Source organism: Myxocyprinus asiaticus, chromosome 5 (genome assembly GCF_019703515.2).
Source record: "Myxocyprinus asiaticus isolate MX2 ecotype Aquarium Trade chromosome 5, UBuf_Myxa_2, whole genome shotgun sequence".
In the NCBI taxonomy this organism is placed as follows: Eukaryota; Metazoa; Chordata; class Actinopteri; order Cypriniformes; family Catostomidae; genus Myxocyprinus; species Myxocyprinus asiaticus.
In genome coordinates, this window is record NC_059348.1 from 11,400,814 (window position 1) to 11,422,884 (window position 22,071).

The 22,071-nt window shown below is 41.3% G+C and overlaps 1 protein-coding gene across 5 annotated transcripts in view; it reads right to left on the bottom strand.

Moving 5' to 3' along the window:
* Positions 1-22,071, bottom strand: part of LOC127440710 (adhesion G protein-coupled receptor L2-like) — a 176,845-nt gene that overhangs the window by 78,205 nt on the left and 76,569 nt on the right. For all 5 annotated transcript variants that reach the window (XM_051697455.1, XM_051697456.1, XM_051697457.1 and 2 more), the window contains exon 6: positions 5,000-5,305. In XM_051697455.1, coding sequence (XP_051553415.1) covers positions 5,000-5,305 — 306 coding nt within the window. The remainder of the gene's footprint in view (positions 1-4,999; positions 5,306-22,071) is intronic.

Genomic DNA, 22,071 nt, shown 5'->3' on the forward strand with positions numbered 1-22,071 from the left:
TAAAGATGCCTTTCCGCTTGTGTGTTATTCCTGGTTGCGGTCGTTATCTCTCCGCTTCTAACGGCCACGATCGCTGTCTTATGTGTCTGGGCGCTGCCCACATGGAGACTTCGTTCGTGGATGGGTCTTGTCCTCATTGCTCCCCGCCTCGGTCCTTCTACCTATGGGTATGAGGCCACGTCGGTTAGCACTGGGGACTTGGGGACTCCATTGGGACCACTTCCACCGGGTAACCCCCCACGGACCTCCCATTCCTCAGCACGCTTGCTTGCCCCAGTCAGGCTCTCGGATGAGACCGCCGGCTCGTCTCAGGGCGAATTCAACCTCTTATTCGGGGCCTGAGAAGATGATGAGCTATCGAGCGCAGCATCGGAGAGCAGGCTCGTCCACTCTGACGCGGAGGCTTTGGTTGGGTTTCCCCCTTCGGGTGTGGTCGCCCTGTCTCAGGCCGACGTGGAGATGACGGCATGCTTTCCCAGGCAGCCGCGGGTGTCGGGCTAGAGTGGAACCCTCCACTCCCCTGAACCCTAGCGGCTCAATGATTGGTTCCTGGGCCCAGAGCGCCGCTCACAGCCGCACCCCGCCCCGGTTCATTTCTTCCCGGAAGTGCATGAGGAGCTGACAAGATCGTGGGGGGCACCTTTTACTACCCTGTCCCGATCTTTCAGCTCCCCCGCTCTCACTACCCTCGATGGTGGGGCAGCCAAGGGGTATTCGGTGATCCCCAGGTGGATAAGGCGTGACGCGTACACCACCTGGCTTGGGCGCATGAAGCTCCCTTCCAGGGCCTGTAGGTTCACGTCGTCCCTGACGGCTAAGGCCTATGGTGCCGCTGGACAAGCCGCCTCCACCCTGCACGCCATGGCTCTCCTGCAGGTACACCAAGCCAAGGTGCTAAAAGAGCTGCACGAGAGTAGTTCTGACCTGGGATTGATGCAGGAACTGTGCTCAGCGACCGACTTCGCTCTCCGGGCGATGAAGGTCACGGCGCAGTCTCTCGGGCAGGTGATGTCCACCCGGTGGTCCAGGAACACCACCTTTGGCTCAACCTGGTCGACATGAGAGAGGCTGACAAGGCACGGTTCCTTGACGCCCCTATCTCCCAGGTTGGCCTGTTCGGCGACACCATCGAGGACTTTGCCCAGCAGTTCTCGGCAGTGAAGCAGCAGACGGAGGCAATTCAACACATTCTGCCCGGTGCGGCTCAAGACCCACACCCCGTCTGCTCGTCGCCAAGGGCGTCCTCCTGCAGCAACAGCACCGGCTCCGCCACAGCCCGCCCTGCAGCCCGGCCCCGGCGTGGAGTCCACCACAGGAAGCAAACGCCAGCCGTCTCACGGCCGGCCGCCAAGAACCCTAGAAAGGCTTCGAAGCACCCCTGAGACGGGCGACCCAGGGGCGAGGAGACCTGCTTCTACGGAGCTGGTAGACAGAGCACTCCATCCACCCTTTTGTTTCATTTTTCGTCACATGCCCAAGAGGCTGTGGTACCCAAAACTTCAACAAAAGAGTGGTTTCCTTGTTCTTTGGGTCACATGTCAGGTGCGCACGGCCGTCATCACGACCGCCATCCACCATCCCATTTTGGCAGGTTTGGCGCTCCAGCAGTGGACCCCCCGCCCCTGCCTGCTCAGCTGTGACACAAACATACCCACACCGGGTTGGTTCCGACGGACTGCGGGGACGATGTTCCTGAGCCAGGTAAGTGCTTCAATGTCTCTGGATTCAGCACGGCCACAGGGTTCAAGCCCCCTCGACGTGGCGCCTCAGGCTCTGTCCCACCGCGAGGCCCCACCCACCGGTACGTCCGACGTGATTATCCCATTGGTCCCCCTCACCCAGTGTTTGGACGAGTGGCTCATGCTTTCCAACCTGTCGCGATGGCTAACCCAGACCATTAGACTTGGCTACGTGATTCAGTTCGCCAGGCGCCCCTCCAGGTTCAGTGCCATCCGCTTCACCTTGGTGAAGGGCGAGAATGCCATTACCTTGCGTGCGGAGATCGCTATCCTTCTACGGAAGGGTGCGATAGAGCCTGTCCCTCCAGCCAAGATGAATAAAGGGTTTTACAGCCCCTACTTCATTGTACCAAAGAAAGGCAGTGGGTTGCGGCCAATCTTGGACCTGCAAGTACTGAACCGGGCCTTGCACAGACTCCCGTTCAAGATGCTGACGCAAAAACGCATTTTAGCGAGTGTCCGGCATCAAGATTGGTTCGCGGCAGTAGACCTGAAGGATGCATACTTCCACGTCTCGGTCTTACCTCGACACAGACCTTTCCTGCGGTTGCTTTCGAGGGCCGGGCTTACCAGTACAAGGTCCTCCCCTTCGGCCTGTCCTTGTCCCCTCGCGTCTTCATGAAGGTCACAGAGGCAGCCCTTGCCCCGCTAAGGGAAGTGGGTGTCCGCATCCTCAATTATCTCGACGACTGGCTAATCAACTGCCTCGAGTTGTTGGCAGTACTGCTCACCCTGAGGAGGTTCTGGCCATTGTTCCAGGGCAGGCAAATATTGGTCCAGACAGACAACATGGCAACAGTAGTGTACATCAACCGTCAAGGCGGTCTACGCTCCCGTTGCATGTCACAACTCGCCTGCCGTCTCCTCCTCTGGAGTCACCAGCGCCTCAAGTCGCTACGAGCCACTCACATCCCTGGCGACCTCAACACCGCAGTGGATGCACTGTCACGACAGGTTACACTCAGGGGAGAGTGGAGACTCCATCCCCAGGTGGTCCAGCTGATTTGGAGTCGATTCGGTCGAGCACAGGTAGACCTGTTTGCTTCCCGGGAATCCTCCCACTGCCCGCTTTGGTACGCCCTGACCGAGGCACCCCTCAGTATAGATGCGCTGGCACACAGCTGGCACCCTGGACTACGCAAATACGCGTTTCCCCCAGTAAGCCTACTTGCACAGACCCTGTGCAAGGTCAGGGAGGACGAGGAGCAGATCATCCTAGTAGCACCCTACTGGCCCACCCAGACGTGGTTCTCGGACCTCACTCTCCTCATGACAGCCGCCCCCCCCCCCCCGGCAAATTCCCCTGAGGACGGACCTTTCTCAGGGACAGGGCACCATCTGGCACCCGCGACCAGACCTCTGGAATCTCCACGTCTGGCACTTGGATGGGATGTGGAAGACCTGATTGGCCTACCACCTGCGGTGATAGACACGATCACTCAGGCTAGGGTGCCTATATGCCTTGAAGTGGCGTCTGTTCACTAAGTGATGTTCTTCCCGACACGAAGACCCCCAGAGATGCATAGTCGGATCGGTGCTTTCCTTCCTGCAGGAGAGGCTGGAGGGCTGGCTGTCCCCCTCCACCTTGAAGGTGTATGTAGCTGCCATTTCGACACATCACGAGGCAGTGGATGATAAGTATTTGGGGAAGCATGACTTGATCATCAGGTTCCTGAAAGTTGCTAGGAGGTTGAATCCCTCCAGACCGCACCTCATGGGGTCTACGGGGTGCTCCCTTTGAGCCCCTGGAGTCAGTTGAGGGGCTCAAAGGGTCTTCCCCTTGGGAGTGACATCCCCCCCCCCGACGTAAACATTTATGGCCCCCAGTCGGTTAACAAATCCCACTCTTTTTGGGGAGAAAAAAAGAGGAAAATAGGCCATGGCTGGGCTAGCCTGTCCCTATTTTTTGGGCAGTCGACTTGTGTTGGGGGAGGTTACGTGATGGCCTGGTGCGCTGACTATGAGGCACACAGCGGTCTGCCCATCTCGCACCGCCAGTCCACGTAACACAGTTCAGCTAGTTGTGCTGTTTTGTATAGGTACCCCTAGTGTCACTACATCGACACAATGTCGAGTGAGTGACAGATAGGGAATGTCTAGATTACTTTCGTAACCTCCGTTCCCTGATGGAGGGAATGAGACTTTGTGTCCCTCTTGCCACAGCACTGAACTGCCCGCTGAAATGGCCGGGTCCTTGTCTCGGCTCCTCAGCACAAAACCTGAATGAGTGGTTGCATACCAGCTTCTTTTATTCCCGTATGTCCGGGGGAGTGGCATGCAAATTCCATTCACCAATTCCCATTGGCCTTTTTTCAAAAAGCAGAGGTGTTTGGGGCTCCCAAGAGTGACCCCTAATGTCACTACATTGACACAATATCTTGTTCCCTCCATCAGGGAATGGAGGTTATGAAAGTAACCAGGACGTTTTTGCTAGGGCTCTCAAAATTGACATATTAACGCATACAATTCATAAAATATTTCAAGTTGTTAACGGCAATTTGAATATTTCATTCTGGTTCAACTTCAACCACACACCCTCTCTCCAAAAGCGCGCCCTTCAACGTCATGTCAGCAAACCTGAACACACAAAATTAATGACAAGCACAGTGTTTCTGATAAAAAAATAAAATAAACAAAAATAAAAAACCTGACTCAGTTTGCTGTTTACAGAGTCTAGAGCCGTCTCAGAGATAGCTGTGATTTCTCACCCATTTCAGTGAAAGCTGTTAGTAGTAGGGATATTTTATGCATGGTATTCCATAAAATAATTGGTTACAAAAAGTTTTTTAGCATTAAAAATCAGCTTGACAGAGAGCAACAGAATGGAACAAAACCCAAGTATATCTCGATGTTTTTAAAAGTTTAACTTTTTTTTTAGCTTGACATGAGTGCAAGACGCTGAGAAACAAAGACACCCATATAGCACATGCTTACATAAAAAAAGAAAAGAAAAAAACAGCGCAGATGGACCCAAAAAAACACATCCTGTGTGAACAGCCCTTTAAGAGCATTGTTGCAGAACTCATCTGCATTTGTACAGTGTATTTTACATTTTATGCAAGATTCTGCAAAACAGTAATAAAACTTTATTTTATTTCCTTATAAAACTAAATAGCTTATTAAATAGTTTTCTTGACTAACAGCACTAGTTTATGCGCATCCCTACCTGATAGCAGGAACACTGCTGGAAAAAGGTGTTGACTTTTCACTAATGGCAATTACAAACAAAATTAAAATAGCTGTTTCTGCTGCAGACATACCTCGAGTTCCTTTAGGACATGGTCGCTCCACCGTCGCTCCTCTGTGAGTTTGTGGCCAGGAGATTCCTCTCCGGTCTGTGCCGTCACAGAAGCGTTTACTGGAGGGTGGAAGGTTGACAGCAGTGGGCTCCGCAGTCTCAGGGTGATCCACTGCTGTGTCTGAGCTTCCTTTGCCCTGCTTGGGGTTTGACGTGGTAGGTATGTTCACTGAGTGTCTGTGGACAGTGGTGGTAGTGGTAGTCATGACAGGAGGTGTCGTTCTTCTCGGCTGCACTGTTGATGTGATGTCATCTGAGATAGTCGGCACTGTAAGAACAGAATTGAGTTTCATAAAGAGTTTAGTAGGACGGACAGAAAAGACAGACATATGATTTGTGAACAAGATAAAGTAGCATCAATTTGAATTGAGCAAGTTTTATTTTTCACTTGAAAAATGAATACTCTCTCCTAATTTACTCACCCTTATGCCATCCCAGATGTATATGACTTTCTTTCTTCAACAAAACACAAATTATGATTTTTTGAAGAATATCTCAGCTCTGTTGGTCCATGCAATGCATGTGAATGGGTGCCAACATTTTGACACTCCAAAAAACACAGAAAGGCATCATAAAAGTAATCCATACGACTTCAGTGTTTTAATCCATATTTTCTGAAGTGATATGATAGGTGTGGGTGAGAAACACACCAATATTTCAGTCATTTTTTGCTTGAAATTCTTCTTCCTGCCCAGTAGGGGGTGATATGCATGAACAATGTGAATTGCCAAAAACACAAAAAGTAGAATGTGAAAGTGATCTGTTTCTCACCCACACCTATCATATCACTTCTGAAGATACTGATTTAACCACTGGAGTCTTATATATTACTTTTATGCTGCCTTATGTGATTTTTGGAGCTTCAAAATTTTGGCACCCATTCACTTGCATTGTAAGGACCAAAAGAGCTGAGAAATTCTTCTAAAAATGTTCATCTGAGTTCAGCAGATGAAAGAAAGTCATACACATGTGAGATGGCATAAGGGTGAAAAATGATCATAACTGTCATTTAAGTCATCAAATTTATGAGCATGGTCATTTAAGTAGAGTAGAGTAAGAGTAAAGTAAAACTAAAGTAAAAAAAGAAAAAGAAAAAAAAGAGTAGAGTAAAACAGAACTTTGCTACTTTTTATTCTTCACTTCATCTTTACAATTTAAGTCTCCAAATTCACTAGCACAGACTAATAAAATAAGAATGAAAGAATAATCTTTAATTGTCATTTAAGTTATCAAATTCATTTGCACAGACAGTGAAGAACAATTCTGTAACGTTAAAGTGAATTTTACTACTTTTATTGTTCGCTTAATCTTTAATTGTCATTTAAAGCTGAAGTGTTAAAACTTTTTCTGTGTTAAATTATTTCTATTATCCCAGCTTAATATGCAGAGACAATTTTAAGTTAGCCATTTGTACGTTATTGTTCTCGGAAACTGTAAACACTGCGCCTCTGTGGCACAATAAAAATTCCTTTATTTGTTTTCAGCGACCCATCCATATAAACACAATAACACTGCCTAAACTAATGCTGTGTTTTCTGAAAGCTGTTTGAATACAAAATGATTTTTTAAAATTTCGTTTGGTGGCACTAGTGATGCAGAAATTACACACTTGAGCTTCAAGTCACCAAATTAATTTCACAGTCAGTAAAGAAAAATTGAAGCATCAAACTGAATTTCCGGCAGTGGCGTTGCGGGGGGCGGGGTTGTGGATGGGGCTTGGGGGACTTAAGCAATGTAATTTGCACAGACAGTGAAGATATCGTAGCTTTAAGCTAAATTAGTTTTTTAGATCATCTACTGCAATCAATACAGAGCTAATAGTTTTATCGTATCTAAACCATATCTAAAGCATTGTCCCCTTCGCTCTGGGATATATATCCTGATATTTCCTCCTGATAAATATCCACACACCACTCAAATTTCATTTTTCAGGTATCTGTTCACATCAGTGTCCATTAAAAGTGCTGATTCATCTCCTGTTCATGAATCAGATTGGACATCAGTATCCCACTCAAAGACATCTGCGGTGCATTTTAAAAATCCGAAAACATCTTGACAAATGCCTGTACTCTGGTTTACATCATCTGCTGAGCTCAAATCCTGAAGGAATGTTGGAATGATCTGTGGATTCAGAGCTTCACTCTCTTCTGTAATCTACGAGTGGCGTTAATGAAGGAATGGAGCGGGAAGTGCCACTGCTGTATCAGGCCCTCATTTTTACAGAGCGATGTGGATATGGGACCAGATTAAATGTCGTCCGGGACAGCCTAAGCCAGCCTGCATTGTGGTTTTTACCCAGTTCATCTCTGTGAAAATATATGAGGCCACTTAAATGTGATACAACTGGAAAAATGCTTGCATTACGGTAATGATAAGATGATACAGCACTGCGGTTATCCAGGAAATGTGTGTATGCTTTTCATCTTAATGCAGGTTGACTATATGCTCTAATTTTAACCACAGCAAAAAGAATAAAATTACAGCGCAAAAGGGTACTTTTGCCACTAGGCCTAGATTTGACATTTCCTGAAGAAAATGTGAGTGGTTGTTGCCAGTGTAAAATCGGCATCTCATATTCTGGTGTCTAGATATGGCTCAGGTTCCTCCTTCAGTGAATGTCTTTGGGATTTTTTTTGTGTGCCTATTTTATCAACGCAAGACGAAAGTCTTCTCATTTATATAAAATTAATTTCATAAATTCATGCCGAAATGCAAGCAGGATGTGTGACCAGTTATGCACCAAATGTTAATACTTAATACCCCTGCACACTTAAAATCAAACAACGAACAGGTGTGACATCATGAAGAACAAAATCTGGCCATAAAGAAGGTGCTTTTGAGTTAGTTTTGGTGTTTTGTAACAGCACGCCGGGGCGAACGTCCAGAAAAACTTTGTACCGGCTGCTAAACACCTTCTTACAGCCATTGGTCTTCGTCATCGGTAGGAGTGACCTGGAACTCCACCTACTTTGAGGCTGAAAACAAATTCCCATTCAGTCAGTTAAAGCTGAATTATGTAAAAATTTTAGGGTTAAAATACTTTCTTCTATCCCAGCTTAATGTGCAGAAACAACTATAAGTAAGCCATTCATAAGTACATTTTCTCGAAAATTGTAAACACTGTGTCTGTGTGGCACTATAGAAATTTGTGTGTTTATTAATAGCTACCCGTTTAGACTCACCCCAACAACGTTATTCAACCAATGGCGTGAGTTGGGGGTGGGACTATCGGACTTTTTGAACAAATGCAGGCGAGGGGCGTATTCAGAAAGCTGTTTTGAAAACATTGTTAATTTTTGTAATTCCGTTCAGTGGCACTAGTGTCAGGAACTGCATACTTCAACTTTAAGCTCAGTCAACATGAACACATCAGCGTGCAGAGTTTTTAGAGAGCTGGTGCAAACTTACCTACAGTACATCTGTATGATCATTCATGTAAAGACATATTCCAAGAACCTTTTTATAAATTATTTTTTTTGTTTTGTTTAACTAGACTACAAAAGGATTTAAATCTACTCAAATACTTGTATGTGCCATCTGCCCAAAGTAACATATGCCTATCACACCTGACTATATTGGCACTTTTCCACTGCATGTTACAGTTTGACTTGACTCTGCTCACTTTACTTTTCTGAGCTTGCTTTTCCATTGCAGTTTAGTGCAGCCTCAACATGGGTGGGATTATAGGCTGATCATCATAGTTGCATCACCTCTACTGCCATGACATCTTAAACGTGACACAAACATGCAATGGAGGATATCGAAGGAATGGTGCTCTTGATTCTCGGCATGTGGCTGTTTTTCACAGCAAGACGACAAACTTTGTTTCAAAAGAGGCTGACGGCAGCAAGACAAAATACAGCAAAAAAACCACAAAAAAACAGGAGAGTTTGAAATCATACACCAAAGCGCAGACTAGAACATCACTGTGTTAGCTCAAAGACGATGCACGAGGGAAGCTAACCTGCCATCTAGCTTATAGCAATGACGCTGGTAATGACGATTTTCTCTGACCAATCAGTGATCTGCAGGGTTTTGACGTCACATTTAGTATCGGCTCGGCTCGCTTGGAACCTCGACCAAGGTGGTACTAAAAAAAGTACCAGGTACTATCCACAGTGGAAATCCCCCCAAAAGCAAGCAGAGACGAGTCGAGTCGAGCCGTACCGTGCAGTGAAAAAGCCCCATAAGTTGTACCGGGTCAAAATCGTGTTGTTGAGAGAAAAAAATAAACACAGATAAGTTGCATTTGTGTATAAGTCGCACTGACAAGAGATGGTATGAGGCGGGCACTAGGACCTGGGAGTAGCCACCCAACCTCCCTTCACCGGTTCAGATGTCAAACGCACGCTGTGAAGATTACAGTACTCAGAGTCTACACATCGTATCAGTGTTTTGGGGCTTGTTTGAAACTTGAGAATTTACTATAGGTAATCATGTGTAACAGTTTCTCATTTTCTTTTTATGTTTCATTACGAAACGTGACAAGTAAGCCACATCTGTTTATAAAATTGTAACTCTATGCTGTGCACAAATAAACAGCTTTTAGTCTGTGAGTAAAACAATACACCTGTTGTATTCTATTCATTCATTAACGTCAGTGACTGTGGATATTTCTGATATTTGCAACCCTCTTTGCAATGTATTAATTATCCGGTTGACTGACTAAAAGTTTTTACTACAAGTGTGATGAAACGTCATATTGTGGGCATGTGAGGAGTTGCGTTTGACAGCGGTGTCGAGTTTTTTTTAACAATAATGTTATGATGGAAAAAACATTTCAACTGGTTGCATAAAGTACTTTGTAAAGACAAAATATTCTGAATTGGCAAATTTAAAACGCTTCTACATCTCTATGACTGATGTTTTCATCTGTTTTAGTGCACGTGTGTTTGACTGGCCAACATCAGTTACATATAAATTATGTATATAAGTCGCAGTGTTTGGGAGTAGCTAACTACAAGTAGCGACGCTACTAACTTAACTACATTTTTCAGTAGCTTTTCCAGTAGCGAACTACTTTTTCCAGCAAGTAGTGGTGTAGCGCGACCAAACGCTACATCATGATTTGGTCAGATTATAACTAATAGCCTTCTTTATTGCGTAGAAGCCAAACGTCGACCAGCAAAATGTCTGACGAGCTTGAAGTGTATTCTGGCTGCTGTTCAGAATCAGGCAGCGTCTTTATTCTTCTTCTTTTGTAACGGCAGATCACAAACTAAAATAGTGCATTACCGCCATCTACTGGCAGCTTATTACAGTTGATGATAAGAAGAGTCTGTCTGATGGTGATGTAAAGCAAACAACCACAGTTTGTTTATTTTACAAGACATACAGGGGCAGGCAAATGTGAAATTGATAAAAGAACATCATTTTATTTTATGAAACAAAGAACGTTTTAGACACTTTGTTGTTAATAGACAACACAACAGCCTATTTACCTTTACTTTTTTAGATTAAATAATTAAATAACTTATTGCATTTTGAGGGATTGAGGTAATGTCACAGTCTGTCTCCATTTTCTTCAAGGACTCTTATTTTGAAGTTTCCCCCCAGATTTCATTTCCCAGAATTCTCTGCCCTAATCACTTCCACCTGTTCCTTATTTTCCTCACCTGTATTCCATTCCTTCATTTAGTGCTTTGTGTATAAATACCCTCTAGTTTTGTTAATTAATTTGTCAGTCCTTGAAGTGTTATGTTGTGTTTTTGAAGTGTTTCGTTGAGTTAATGAAGTGCCACGTTGTGTTGTTAAAGTGTTACATAGAGTTAAGTTTGATGTTAAGATTTATTGTTTGTTTCCACTCCAGCAAATATTCTACTCCAACGATTCCACTCCTGCATCTCCTCTCTTCCTCATCCACTCCTAGACACCAACGTTACACCTATAGTATAATTTTATTTGTTTAATGCCGTCTGATATTTTATGTTGTTGTATTTTATTTTATGGCCATTATTAACTGTATTAATGTTGCTATTCATTGAATGTATTAAATGTATTTAATTAATACATTTATTAATAAATGTTATTAGTGTAAACTATTATTATTGGTTTGATAGTAACACTGAAAAAACTAATTCCTCAGTAAGTAGATTCAATGTAGCGAGCTACTTTTTGATAGTAACTTGTAGTGTTGCTAACTACTTTTTCAAAAGGGTAGCTTGACTGTAGCTTAACTACTTTATGAGTAGCTTGTAGCTTTTCAAACTACAGTTTCAAAGTAGCTTCCCCAACACTGATAAGTCACTTCAGACTATGTCGCAGGACCTTTCAGATGCTGAAAAATAACCTTATATTCCAGAAAATACGGTATGCGCATTTTACCCCTCAATTCTCAGTACCGCAATGCAAAAAAGATGGCCATTATGCTATTCTCAGTACTGCAGAGTATTAGTTAAATTGTATAATATTTGTATATAAATCTAGTACTCCCTTGCCTTTCGTTTCCGCTGATTTTGATTTGAAAACATCATTTTACAAAAGCATCTTTTTTCCTGTATGTGACTAGGAGGAGGGTGGGGCCGGGCCGTGACTATGCATGCCTTGCCCCCAATCGGGCTAATCAGCCGAGGAGAGGGATAAGTGCAGTGGGATGCAGCAGTTTGAGAGAGAGTGAGCCACACGCAGCTGCCGTGTGTGCATTTGTGTTGTGTGTCTTTTTGTTTCATTAAATATTATTTTGACTGTTTAGCTGGTTCCCGCCTCCTCCTTTCCCATTTTAACCTTGTTACACTGTAATACACTAACTTATGAGAATCATCTTTGAAAACAATGGGAACAGTGAAAATAAAATATCTAGAAGCGTTACAGAAATGAGAATTGGGTGGTAAAATATGTTTCATTTTCTGTATGCAAAACATATTCATGCACCAAACCCTAATCATGAGCAATAGTAATAGTGATGCTTGCCTTGGCAAATAGAACTAAAAATCTAAATCAGCAGTGCAAATTTAACAAAATAAATAAAGGACAAGATAAGAAATAATAAACAAGAGAGATTCATAGCTATGGTTCAAACAGAAAAAAAAAAAAAAAAAAAAATCTGTCCTCTTGAGCATTAGTAAATATTGCCAAATATTTATGCTTGTTTATTTTCTTTAAACAGATTTCAGAGTTTAAAAGGAAAGTCATATAAGTGCACTGATATGCACTGAGCCGTCTGGGTAATGTGCAGAGCTGTGGGTCGGCTGTTGGCAGTTAAGGCCAGCCAATGTTTTTTTGTTAGCACTCTCACGGATGTAACAAGCTGAACTGTTTGCAGAGGACCGATATGACGCTGGAGAATGTGCTTGGCACATGAGCAGTATCTCATATCTCATATCTAAGATCCCCTCATCAGATTCAGATCTAATAAATCAACAGTTACACACACTCACACACACACAGCCAGCCTCCACACCACCAATCTGGAATATCTCTGGTTTTGTTTCTCTATTTAGCAAAATGACTTCATTATGATCCAGTTCTCTCCTGAATGTCCCAGACCGAAAAACACCTAACAAGGCACTTGAAACATGAAGATAAAAGGGAACCCAGGAACTCTAATTTAAGTGCACTGTCACGTGGGCTAAAACAAAGGGACAAGCTGTTCTGCCTGTGGAACCGTAACACACTATTTGCTGTCTTTTTGAGTTACCAGACACACTCTAATTAGCCTAGATAAGTGCACAAGTCAATTCCTTTGTTGACCATTCAGTCACACACTTCTTTCCGATTTGTCGCCACTATACACCTAGCGCAAACATGGGCTGAATCCCGGGATTAGGAATAAAGTAGGGGTGCACCGATCGATCGGCCAACAATCGAAATATACATCTTAAATCCATGATCAGTCGATCGTGCTTAGAATCAGGGCTGATCTTTTTTGCAGCACGCAGGGAATCACATACAATGCCACTCTAATGAATGAGTGCTTGCTCAGCTCTTGAAGCATGACAGAGTGGCCTTTGGCGGGTGAGTTGTTGGCAATTCTAAGCAGGGGCGGACTGTCCATCAGGAGAACTGGGACTTTTCCCGATGGGCCAGCCACGAAACGGGGCCTAATGGACCGTGATAAGCTGAAATGGGCTGGCGCGTTATGCAGAAAAGGCCACAAAACAGTGCCGCGATATGCAGAATGCGACAGCGACCCCCCCCCCCCCCCAACTTTTGGGCCACTTTCTATGTAAAATCCTGGGCCGATTTCTCTTCCCAGTCCACCCCTGATTCTAAGCATTCAATGTAATCTTTCAGACATTATGTAATTCACATGAATATGGCGTTTTGTTTTTAAAAATATGTAAGAATTACACGTGTATGAATATTAAGTTGCCCATTTTCTAGAGTCATTACAGTAGTTATTATGACTTGTTGCACAGTGAGCAGGAAGAGGATAAAGAGGCTGCTAACGGGTATAAAAACGAAATAAAAAACAAATAAACATGCGAATACAAATCTGAGTACATGTGATGTAACACGAGTCGTGACAATCAGACGTTGTGTGGAGCGATAGAGATGCTTCATGAGAGCTCTCAGTGATCATTAGCACTTTCAGCTTCACTCCCTGTCAATCAAACATGTGCGCTCTCCAGGAGTTCTTAATATCTCATCATCAGTCACTCATCTCAGCGCTATATTGTTAGGATCCCAATTTAATCAGATTAATGTTGGTCACAATACCACTAATAACAGATATAACTGTTTACCTTCAATAAAGGCACAGCATCTTCACACTTTTGCTTAATAATTATTGATTTGTGTTACAACAGATGCCAAAGACAGTAAACAAATCACAGATATTAATGATTTATCACTGGAGCAGTTTTAGAGGTTGTAACGGATTTATTTTTCTTATTTTTGGAGGTATCTCTGCTGTGTGTGATGCTCTCATGTTTTTTACTGCTTACCAGTATGGCACAATGACCTTTTGATATTGACAACAGAACTACTAATAACTGTTTTCAATACAAATAAATGTTAGCAATTCACAATTAATATATTTTTAATGTAATTTTGGTAAAACGTAATAAAAAGGTTTCATTTCTTTAACATTAGTTAATGCATTAGGTATCATGAACAAACAATGAACAATATATTTTTACAGCATTTATTAATCATAATGTTAGTTAATAAAAATACAATTGTTCATTGTTAGTTCATGTTAGTTCATAGTGCATTAATGTGCATTAACTAATACAACTTTTGATTTAAAAAATGTATTAGTAAATGTTGTAACTAACATTAAGTTCATTAGTTCAGGTTAACTACAGTAATGTTGTTAAATAATGTTAACAAATGGAACCATTTTGTAAAGTGTTACCGTAATTTTACTGTGTAGGGCATAAACATATAACTGCAGCATATAACTTGCAAAAGTGTGGCAAAGGGCACTTTAAAGAGCATCTATTATGGTTTTTCAAATATTACCTTTCATGTAGTGTGTTATATAGCTGTTTTTGAATGTAAAAAAGTCTGCAAAGTTTCAAAAATCAAAGTGCACGAAATATGGAGTTATTGACTCCCAAAAGAAAGAACCGATTCTGAACACCTGAAACGAGTTGTTAGTAATTCCAGACTTACTTCCTGTACTAACCTATGTCATTTGGTAACAAAAAACCCGCCTCTGGTCTGTTTACATGTACAGCCAGTGCAGGCTGTTAGCCTCTGCTAACCGGCTAACTCACGTTATTGTCAAACTACATATAAACTTACCACTGAGAAACGTCCTGTTCTCGTCGTGCTTGCGATGATGGTTCGGGTTGATCTTCCGATGTATCACTATCGGACTTGGGCTCAAATTGGTAAGGTAAAACAGACATTTTTTTTCAGACGGAGCTGAAACTCGGATATGGTAGTGGCCGTTTCCTTTCCGACATGCGCTGTAAGCGGTAGACCAATCACAACAGACTGGGACATCTGACCAATCAGAGCAGAGTAGGCTTTCTGAAAGGAGGAGTTTATAATGAATCCTTTAGAACGGATCATCGAAGGAGTCGTTTTTGACACTGGGAAAAAAAGGTAATGCTGCAATTTAAATTATGAGCAAATTAAAGTGTTTTTTGACCTTGGATGCATGTAAATGTATTGTATGAGACCTATAAAACAAAATTAGGCATGTTTAAAAATCATAATAGGTGCACTTTAAGAAGAAATCGGTATCGGTATCAGCCAATCTTAGTGTTAAAAAAATCGGAGATCGGTATTGGCCTAAAATTTCCTGATCAGTGCACCACTAGGCTAAAGTGTCCCAAACTGTAGTACATTTAAAAAAGCATGTCAAAATGTCTAGATTGAAAATCTACCTTGAAAAGTTTGCTAAGTATGCAATTTTATGATGTACTAGGTAAAAAAATCGATATACTGGCCTACTTCTTTCTCAAACATATGAAATACCATCGCCAGCACAATATACGTGGCTTATACTTAAGGCTTGGGTATACTTACTTTTTCTGTGTTATGTATCAGATCACACCCGGTCAACCGCGTTGCCTTTCAAAGTATACTCTTATGACCATGAACGAATACGAATGCGTTTGACGCATGCGCACTACAACTGTTCTGTGATACTCTTTAGTCAATGATGGGCACCGATGATTCGCACAGATGAGGACTGTACGTGTGTTGAGAAAATCTGGGCCGCACGCAGACAGTCCACACAGACTGTGCTGATGTATACGGATAACCAAAGTATACTTTGGCCTTTAGTAGTGTAACTTTATTTGGGATTCTCAAACTTACTTTAATCAAACTCTTTTTAGCAAGTCAGGTCCTCAGTGGACATCTTTGGAACGGGCCATCTCCCGGGCAGCTATATTCTATGTAAACAAGCAGCATGACAGTTCAGCTCCTATCTACTTGAATAGTGAAAGACTGAAATCTCCAAAACGGTTGGTCAAGATTACTATAAATAAACATATTTCAAAATCAGCAGTAAAATCTGACAAAACTGGTATCATAAATATTGCTTCTTTATCTCAGATCACACTTAAAAAACAAAATGTTCCCAGCTTGTATAGCTAATGCTAGGCGATGTCTATATCTAAGAGGTAACTGGCTCATTTACCTTTAGGGCAGGGGCTTCCTTTCTACATCAGTTGACCATTGGGCGTTCCAATTTCTCCCATTAATTTTAATAGAAGTGACCCGTCTCTGCCAAATAGTCTCTGGTCAAATTTAGCTGAGGGTCAATATTAGCAAGCAGACACCAAAACCAAGCAGTCACAGTCAATTTTCTTTTTAAATGTTTTGTTCATTTGTTGATCACACACATTCAGTCACTCAAATCTTTGATTCCCCACTTTATCCACTATATTATTTTATGACATTCCCAAATGTGGTTTTAACATACAAAGGTTGCAGGTCCTAAAATTGGCATCCTGGCTTACCTCACACTCAGAAGTAGGTTAAATATTTGGCAAACTAAGTTCAGTTCTCTAATGTTTTTATCAATGCACAGTTTGAAGATATTATAGTAGGTCTCTAAATTGGTACGGCTGGAGAAGAGGGAAAACAGCAATACTGGGATACACACCTAAATGTAAAAAAAAAAAAAAAAAAAAAAAAAAACTACTAAAATGCCCATCTTGGTGAGGTGTTAATGTAAACACAGTGGGACAAAAAGCTGACTTGTAATAAAATAAAAGGACTTGAAGTGTAAATGCAGCCCAATAGACTTGCACTGTCTGGTATGTCGTTAATAATAATCAAACAGCAATAATAAGAAAACAAGAAAACCACTCACTGCTCTTGGCTGGACAGTTTTAGTAGCTTTAAAAAGTATTAATGATCATACAGTGAGGACTAGTATTTTAAGTAGTGTTGCTCCAATTCATGACTCTTGTTTCTTTGTTCTTACTTTATTACTGACTGTTTGCATGTCTTGAACAATTACCTGATTACTTGAAACAATGTTTACACAAATTTTACTCAAAACGAAACTCATTGAAACGCCATTCAATTCTTAAATCTCTCAGTGCGGCGATTGCATTCTTCTCTTGTCCACTCAAACATTCTACTTTAGCCGTAAAGCCATAGTGGAAAAAAAGAGTGGACGAGCGAGAGCGAAAATAAATACAGAGGTAAATGGCTTGTCAATGGCAGAGCCTGCCTCATCGCTTTATTTTGACATCTCCTGACTCATGCCTCTACAATTTTCCTTTGATTATGCCGGGCAATTTCACCGGCTGGCAGGAGGAGGAATCGTGGGGCATCATCCATCAGCGCTCTCAGGAAAAGGAGCCTCAATTAGCTGTCATTTCATGAGTCAGTGAAATCACCCTCGACAGAGAAATCACAACGCAAGGACACATAGCCTATCAAAGGCAAGACCACTCAGCAGCCCATGACTGTTAAGAGTCCAAGGGTGAAGAGCAATGCTGGACGTCTGCTGAGAAATTGGGATTTCGAGATGAAGTGTTAAGAATGCTAACGAAAGAATGAGTGCCTGTTATCGCTCTGAAGGCATCCCTGCTGGTCTTAAGAGGGTTTAGGTGGTGTCCCAGCCTGGCCAAGCTGGTCTTCAGCTCTTATTGATGGTCGGCCAGCTAGTCTTCCAGACTGATTCCTCTAAAACCGGCAAACCAGACCAGCCAGAAAAACCATTAGACCAGCAAACCATCTTTGGTGTTCTGTTGTGGTTTTATTCCATGTCTGTAGCTTTTAGGTCATCTATATACTAGTGTACTCCAAAAACAAAATTACAAAATTAGCTTTTACCACATATGTGCAGTCTTAGTACATTTCTATGGAAAATGACCCAAAATACTGATGACTGATTTAGTGCTCAGGGGCGTATCCTAACACTACCTGCAACTAACTAGCAAGTAGAAAATCATGGTTCATTTTTAATTTAATTTTATTTATTTATCACACATTATATGTTTGCACATATACAGTGACATTATTTTTTTTTTTCACATATCCCAGCTAAGCTGGGGTCAGAGTGCAAGGTCAGCCATGATACAGCACCCCTGGAACAGATAGGGTCAAGGGCCTTGCTCAAGGGCCCAACAGTGGCATCTTGGCAGTGCTGGGGTTTGAACCCCCAACCTTCTAATCAATAACCCAGAGCCTTAACTGCTGAGCAAAAACAAAAGACTACTAAAAACAAGCCCTTCGATATGCCCCACACCACTTTTGTAGACAAAAAAAATAAAATAAAAAATAAATAAATAAAAATAACCAAAAAATAACAAAATACTGGCAAAACAATGTTTCTTTCTTTCAACTTCAAACATTTTTTTCACACGGAAACATACAGGACCTGCCAAATGCAAATGTGGTGTTTATCCAAAGTATCCTCCAGCTGGAGTTTTCTACTGGCTGTCATTTGGAGGCGGGTTTATTACAAGCTGGCTGTGTCACAACACAATAATACTGTTGGATCAGCATGTGTGCCTGCAGTCTGGGAGCACCATATTATAATACCGTTCCTTTGGTTCTTCCAAGATCTCGCAAGTCTATTTTACACACACAAAATTGTGTGGCATCAAAATAGAACAAAAAGACCAATGAAACCTTTGGACCAGTTCAGGATTTTCCCCTGAATGTCTACAAAGCAACAAATGTGATTTGGATTTTGAGAATTTGTCATTTCCCACTATTTGCAACTAAATTCTCTCATGCACTGCACGTTCAGCTCTCAAAACTCAATTGTTTCTTTAAAGATCTCTTTTAGACCGTCATTTGGTAGTGAATGCAGGTCTTATTAATTGTCAGGGGAAAATTCATCAGTAGGTTCTCAGCTGCACCATTGATTAAATGACTGAATTTCTCTTGCTGTTGTTGACTAAGAGTTCACTTCCCTGACATCTCCAGCGGTAATCAATGTGTGATTGAGACAGATGTGTACTCTATCAGGTCATCTGGGGGAACGGCCACCTTCACAAAGACTCCAGATCACCTCTTTTCTAAACCGGATTCACCACAAGCTCAGTGACATCAACACCTTCATTAATGATCGCAGATGTTAAAAAATGCACTCAACAAATTCTATAACCACGTATGTTATGATACAGAAAAAAAAAAAAAAAGGAAAAAAGTATAATTACTGTATAATTAAACTGTTTGGATGTTACATTAGCAGATATCTGATTCACACAGGGTTTCGTTTTAGCTAAATTATTAAATGGATCATTACAAGATTAAATTCTGATTGGGTAAGCTGACTTCAAAGCAGTTAAAAAGGCAGATTTTATTTAAGGGTGTTTCTTCAACTTCGGGCACATGGATTTCAAGAAAATAAAGTCTTGTTGAAACATTTATCACACTCTCAGTAGTATTTGTATTCTAACAATTAGAGGTCGACCGGTAGTGGATTTTGCTGATACCGATAACTAAGGCGGTGTGAAAGGCCAATATCCGATTAATCAGCCTATAGTTTTTAAAACTGATTTATAGAATGTCAAAAAAAATAAATAATCTTAATCGTTCCTTACTATGACGGGCACTGACAAAGAGTCCTAAATGAATAAAATCCCAGATGCAGTTTATTGTTCAACCATAATCCCCAAAATAACCCGAAAATAACGAAGATTTGGTGCATAACTCGGGACTTTTAAGTATAAACCTTTTCAATAATGTAAACAATAACAATGCTACTGCGCTGGACCTTAAGAAATTCCGGCAGATCATTAGCGCCGCCCGCTATTGTTTTGAATGAGACAGACAAATAAATGAGAATGTTCTAGAAACCCAAATGTCACCTCCCAAACAATGATTGAAATGGTCTATTAACAAGCCTGAAACACACTGGGGACACTTATTTTGAAATGATGAAATTACGAAAAAACTATCTGCAACTATCACCATAGATTTTTGCTAATAATTATAGTTCCAAAAAGCAACTATCGGCACAGATTAATCTGTAAAACCGATATATCGTCTACCTCTACTAACAATATCCCTGAGACTTGCATACATTTTTGTAATTTTATCTAAAAGTCATAAACATTTTCACCAGAGAGTAATTTTCAGAACATCTCAAATTCAGAATTGGGTCCCACTTTATATTAGGTGTCTCTAACTACTATGTACTAACATTAAAATGCATACAATACAAAGCATTTATTGTGTAACTACATGTTGTTCTGCAAAATTCTCAAAAGATTCACATTTGCTGCTACTGAGGTTAAGGTACGGGTAGGTTTAGGGGTAGGGTAAGGGTTTAGATTAAGGTTAGGGTTGAGGGTAAGGGTTAAGGGAAGGGTTAGGACTAGGATTAGGGGTAAGGTAAAAAGTGTAACTACAGATGTAAGTAAATGCAGGTACTTTAAATGTAAGTATAATGCAACAACATGTATGTATATAAAAAGTATAAAAAAAAGTACTGTACATAGTAGTTAAAGACACCTAATATAAAGTGGTTCCCTGTATTGTATTTAATAGAATTATGTGGTGGAATTGACAATGATGGGAATTACATTACATAAAACAAATTACAAGTTACATTAACTTATTATATATATATTTTTTTAAATAAAATGGAGGACACATTTGTCTTGCTAAGACTAATTTCAAGGCTAACATTTTATTTATCCTAAATATCCACAATTACATTTTATTTTCACACTTTTTGCGCAATTTGGCAAAATTATAATTTGATTGGGAATTGCGGCCAATAAATAAATACTCTGCTCACAAGTGATATTACCATAAATTTTCTTTGTTTTCTTCAAACATCACATGTCTCATATTTCATCTCAAGCATGCTCTTCACTGTTGACTCGGTAAACAAGTAAAAGCATACACTGCACTGTATAAATGAATTATGTTTAAGATCCCTCCTTAAATGTTAGTCTGTTATTACTGTTGCCTGCTTTACCATCCACCAGGTGAAAATAGTAAGCATGATCTTTGAGAAAAGTAATAGCACATCACTCCTCAACAAGAAGCATGATTTGTGGTTTCATTCATTCATTTTACGTAGCACAAACGGTCTGTCTAAATCCCTAACCCACCGTGTGTGCAATAGAAATAATGATGCTTGCATTAGCATAGACTAATTAATCTTTAATCTCTAATCAGAAATAAATAATTAACAAACTTGTTAACCCACCTACTGAAGCATGCACCATCTGAAACACACAGCAATCTCATTGTGCAGTTGAAGCATGCAGCACTTGCTCCATACGCTGCTGTTCTGTGTACGTGTGAACAGCAACACCTGTTTTGCAGAATGTCTTGAGATTTAAAGCCTTAGACCCCACTAAACACATGGGCATTACATTTCCACTAATCACCGCTGACTAACAGGTGTCAAACGCTCCATTACCGACCAGCAGCATTACCAGATTGACTGGTGTGTCCCCGTGACACGCAGCTAAAAGAGCCACAGGCAGATAAAAAGCTGATGGATCGCTGCCAGAGACTATTTAAAATTCTGATGTACATGTACGCATGCTAAAAGACCGCAGAGAAATGGCAAAATGTGGCTTTTCAATGGAGGGATTGACACTGCCTCCAGGAATATAGTGCGTATGTGAGGCAGGAAGGGAAAGCAGAGGCAAACATTAGGATTGAGAGTACAAGGCCCAACAATAACGATTTTTGACTGCTGGCTCAATCAGGCCAATACTTCAGATTTTTACTTGCCCTGTCAATTTTATCACTGACCCCGCAACTAAATACGTTATAGTTATTATAAAGATTTTGGTTGCACAATAAATCTCATTCAGCATTTCAGTATTTCATTCAATTTGGACTCTTGTAGCCTCTATGCCTGTCCCTGTCACAGACTAAGAAAATGTTCTTAATTGAACTAATTAAATCGACCAATTAATCGGTTCTCAGTTTTTTCCACCACTTTAGTTATCTGTATCAGCGAAATCCAGAATCGGTTGACCTCTAAAATATTATGTTAATATTATGTTTTTAATTTTCAATAATTGTCAATATTTTAATATTCAGTATTTTGATGGAAAACAGTTGCATACAGTCATTTGAATATAAATTAAACCCATTCTAACTGATGTTTCTGAAAATGTTGTCCAAGTTTCAATTTACAAAAAAAACAAAACAAAAAAAAACAAAAAAACGTACGATGTAGCTCTCCGGTCC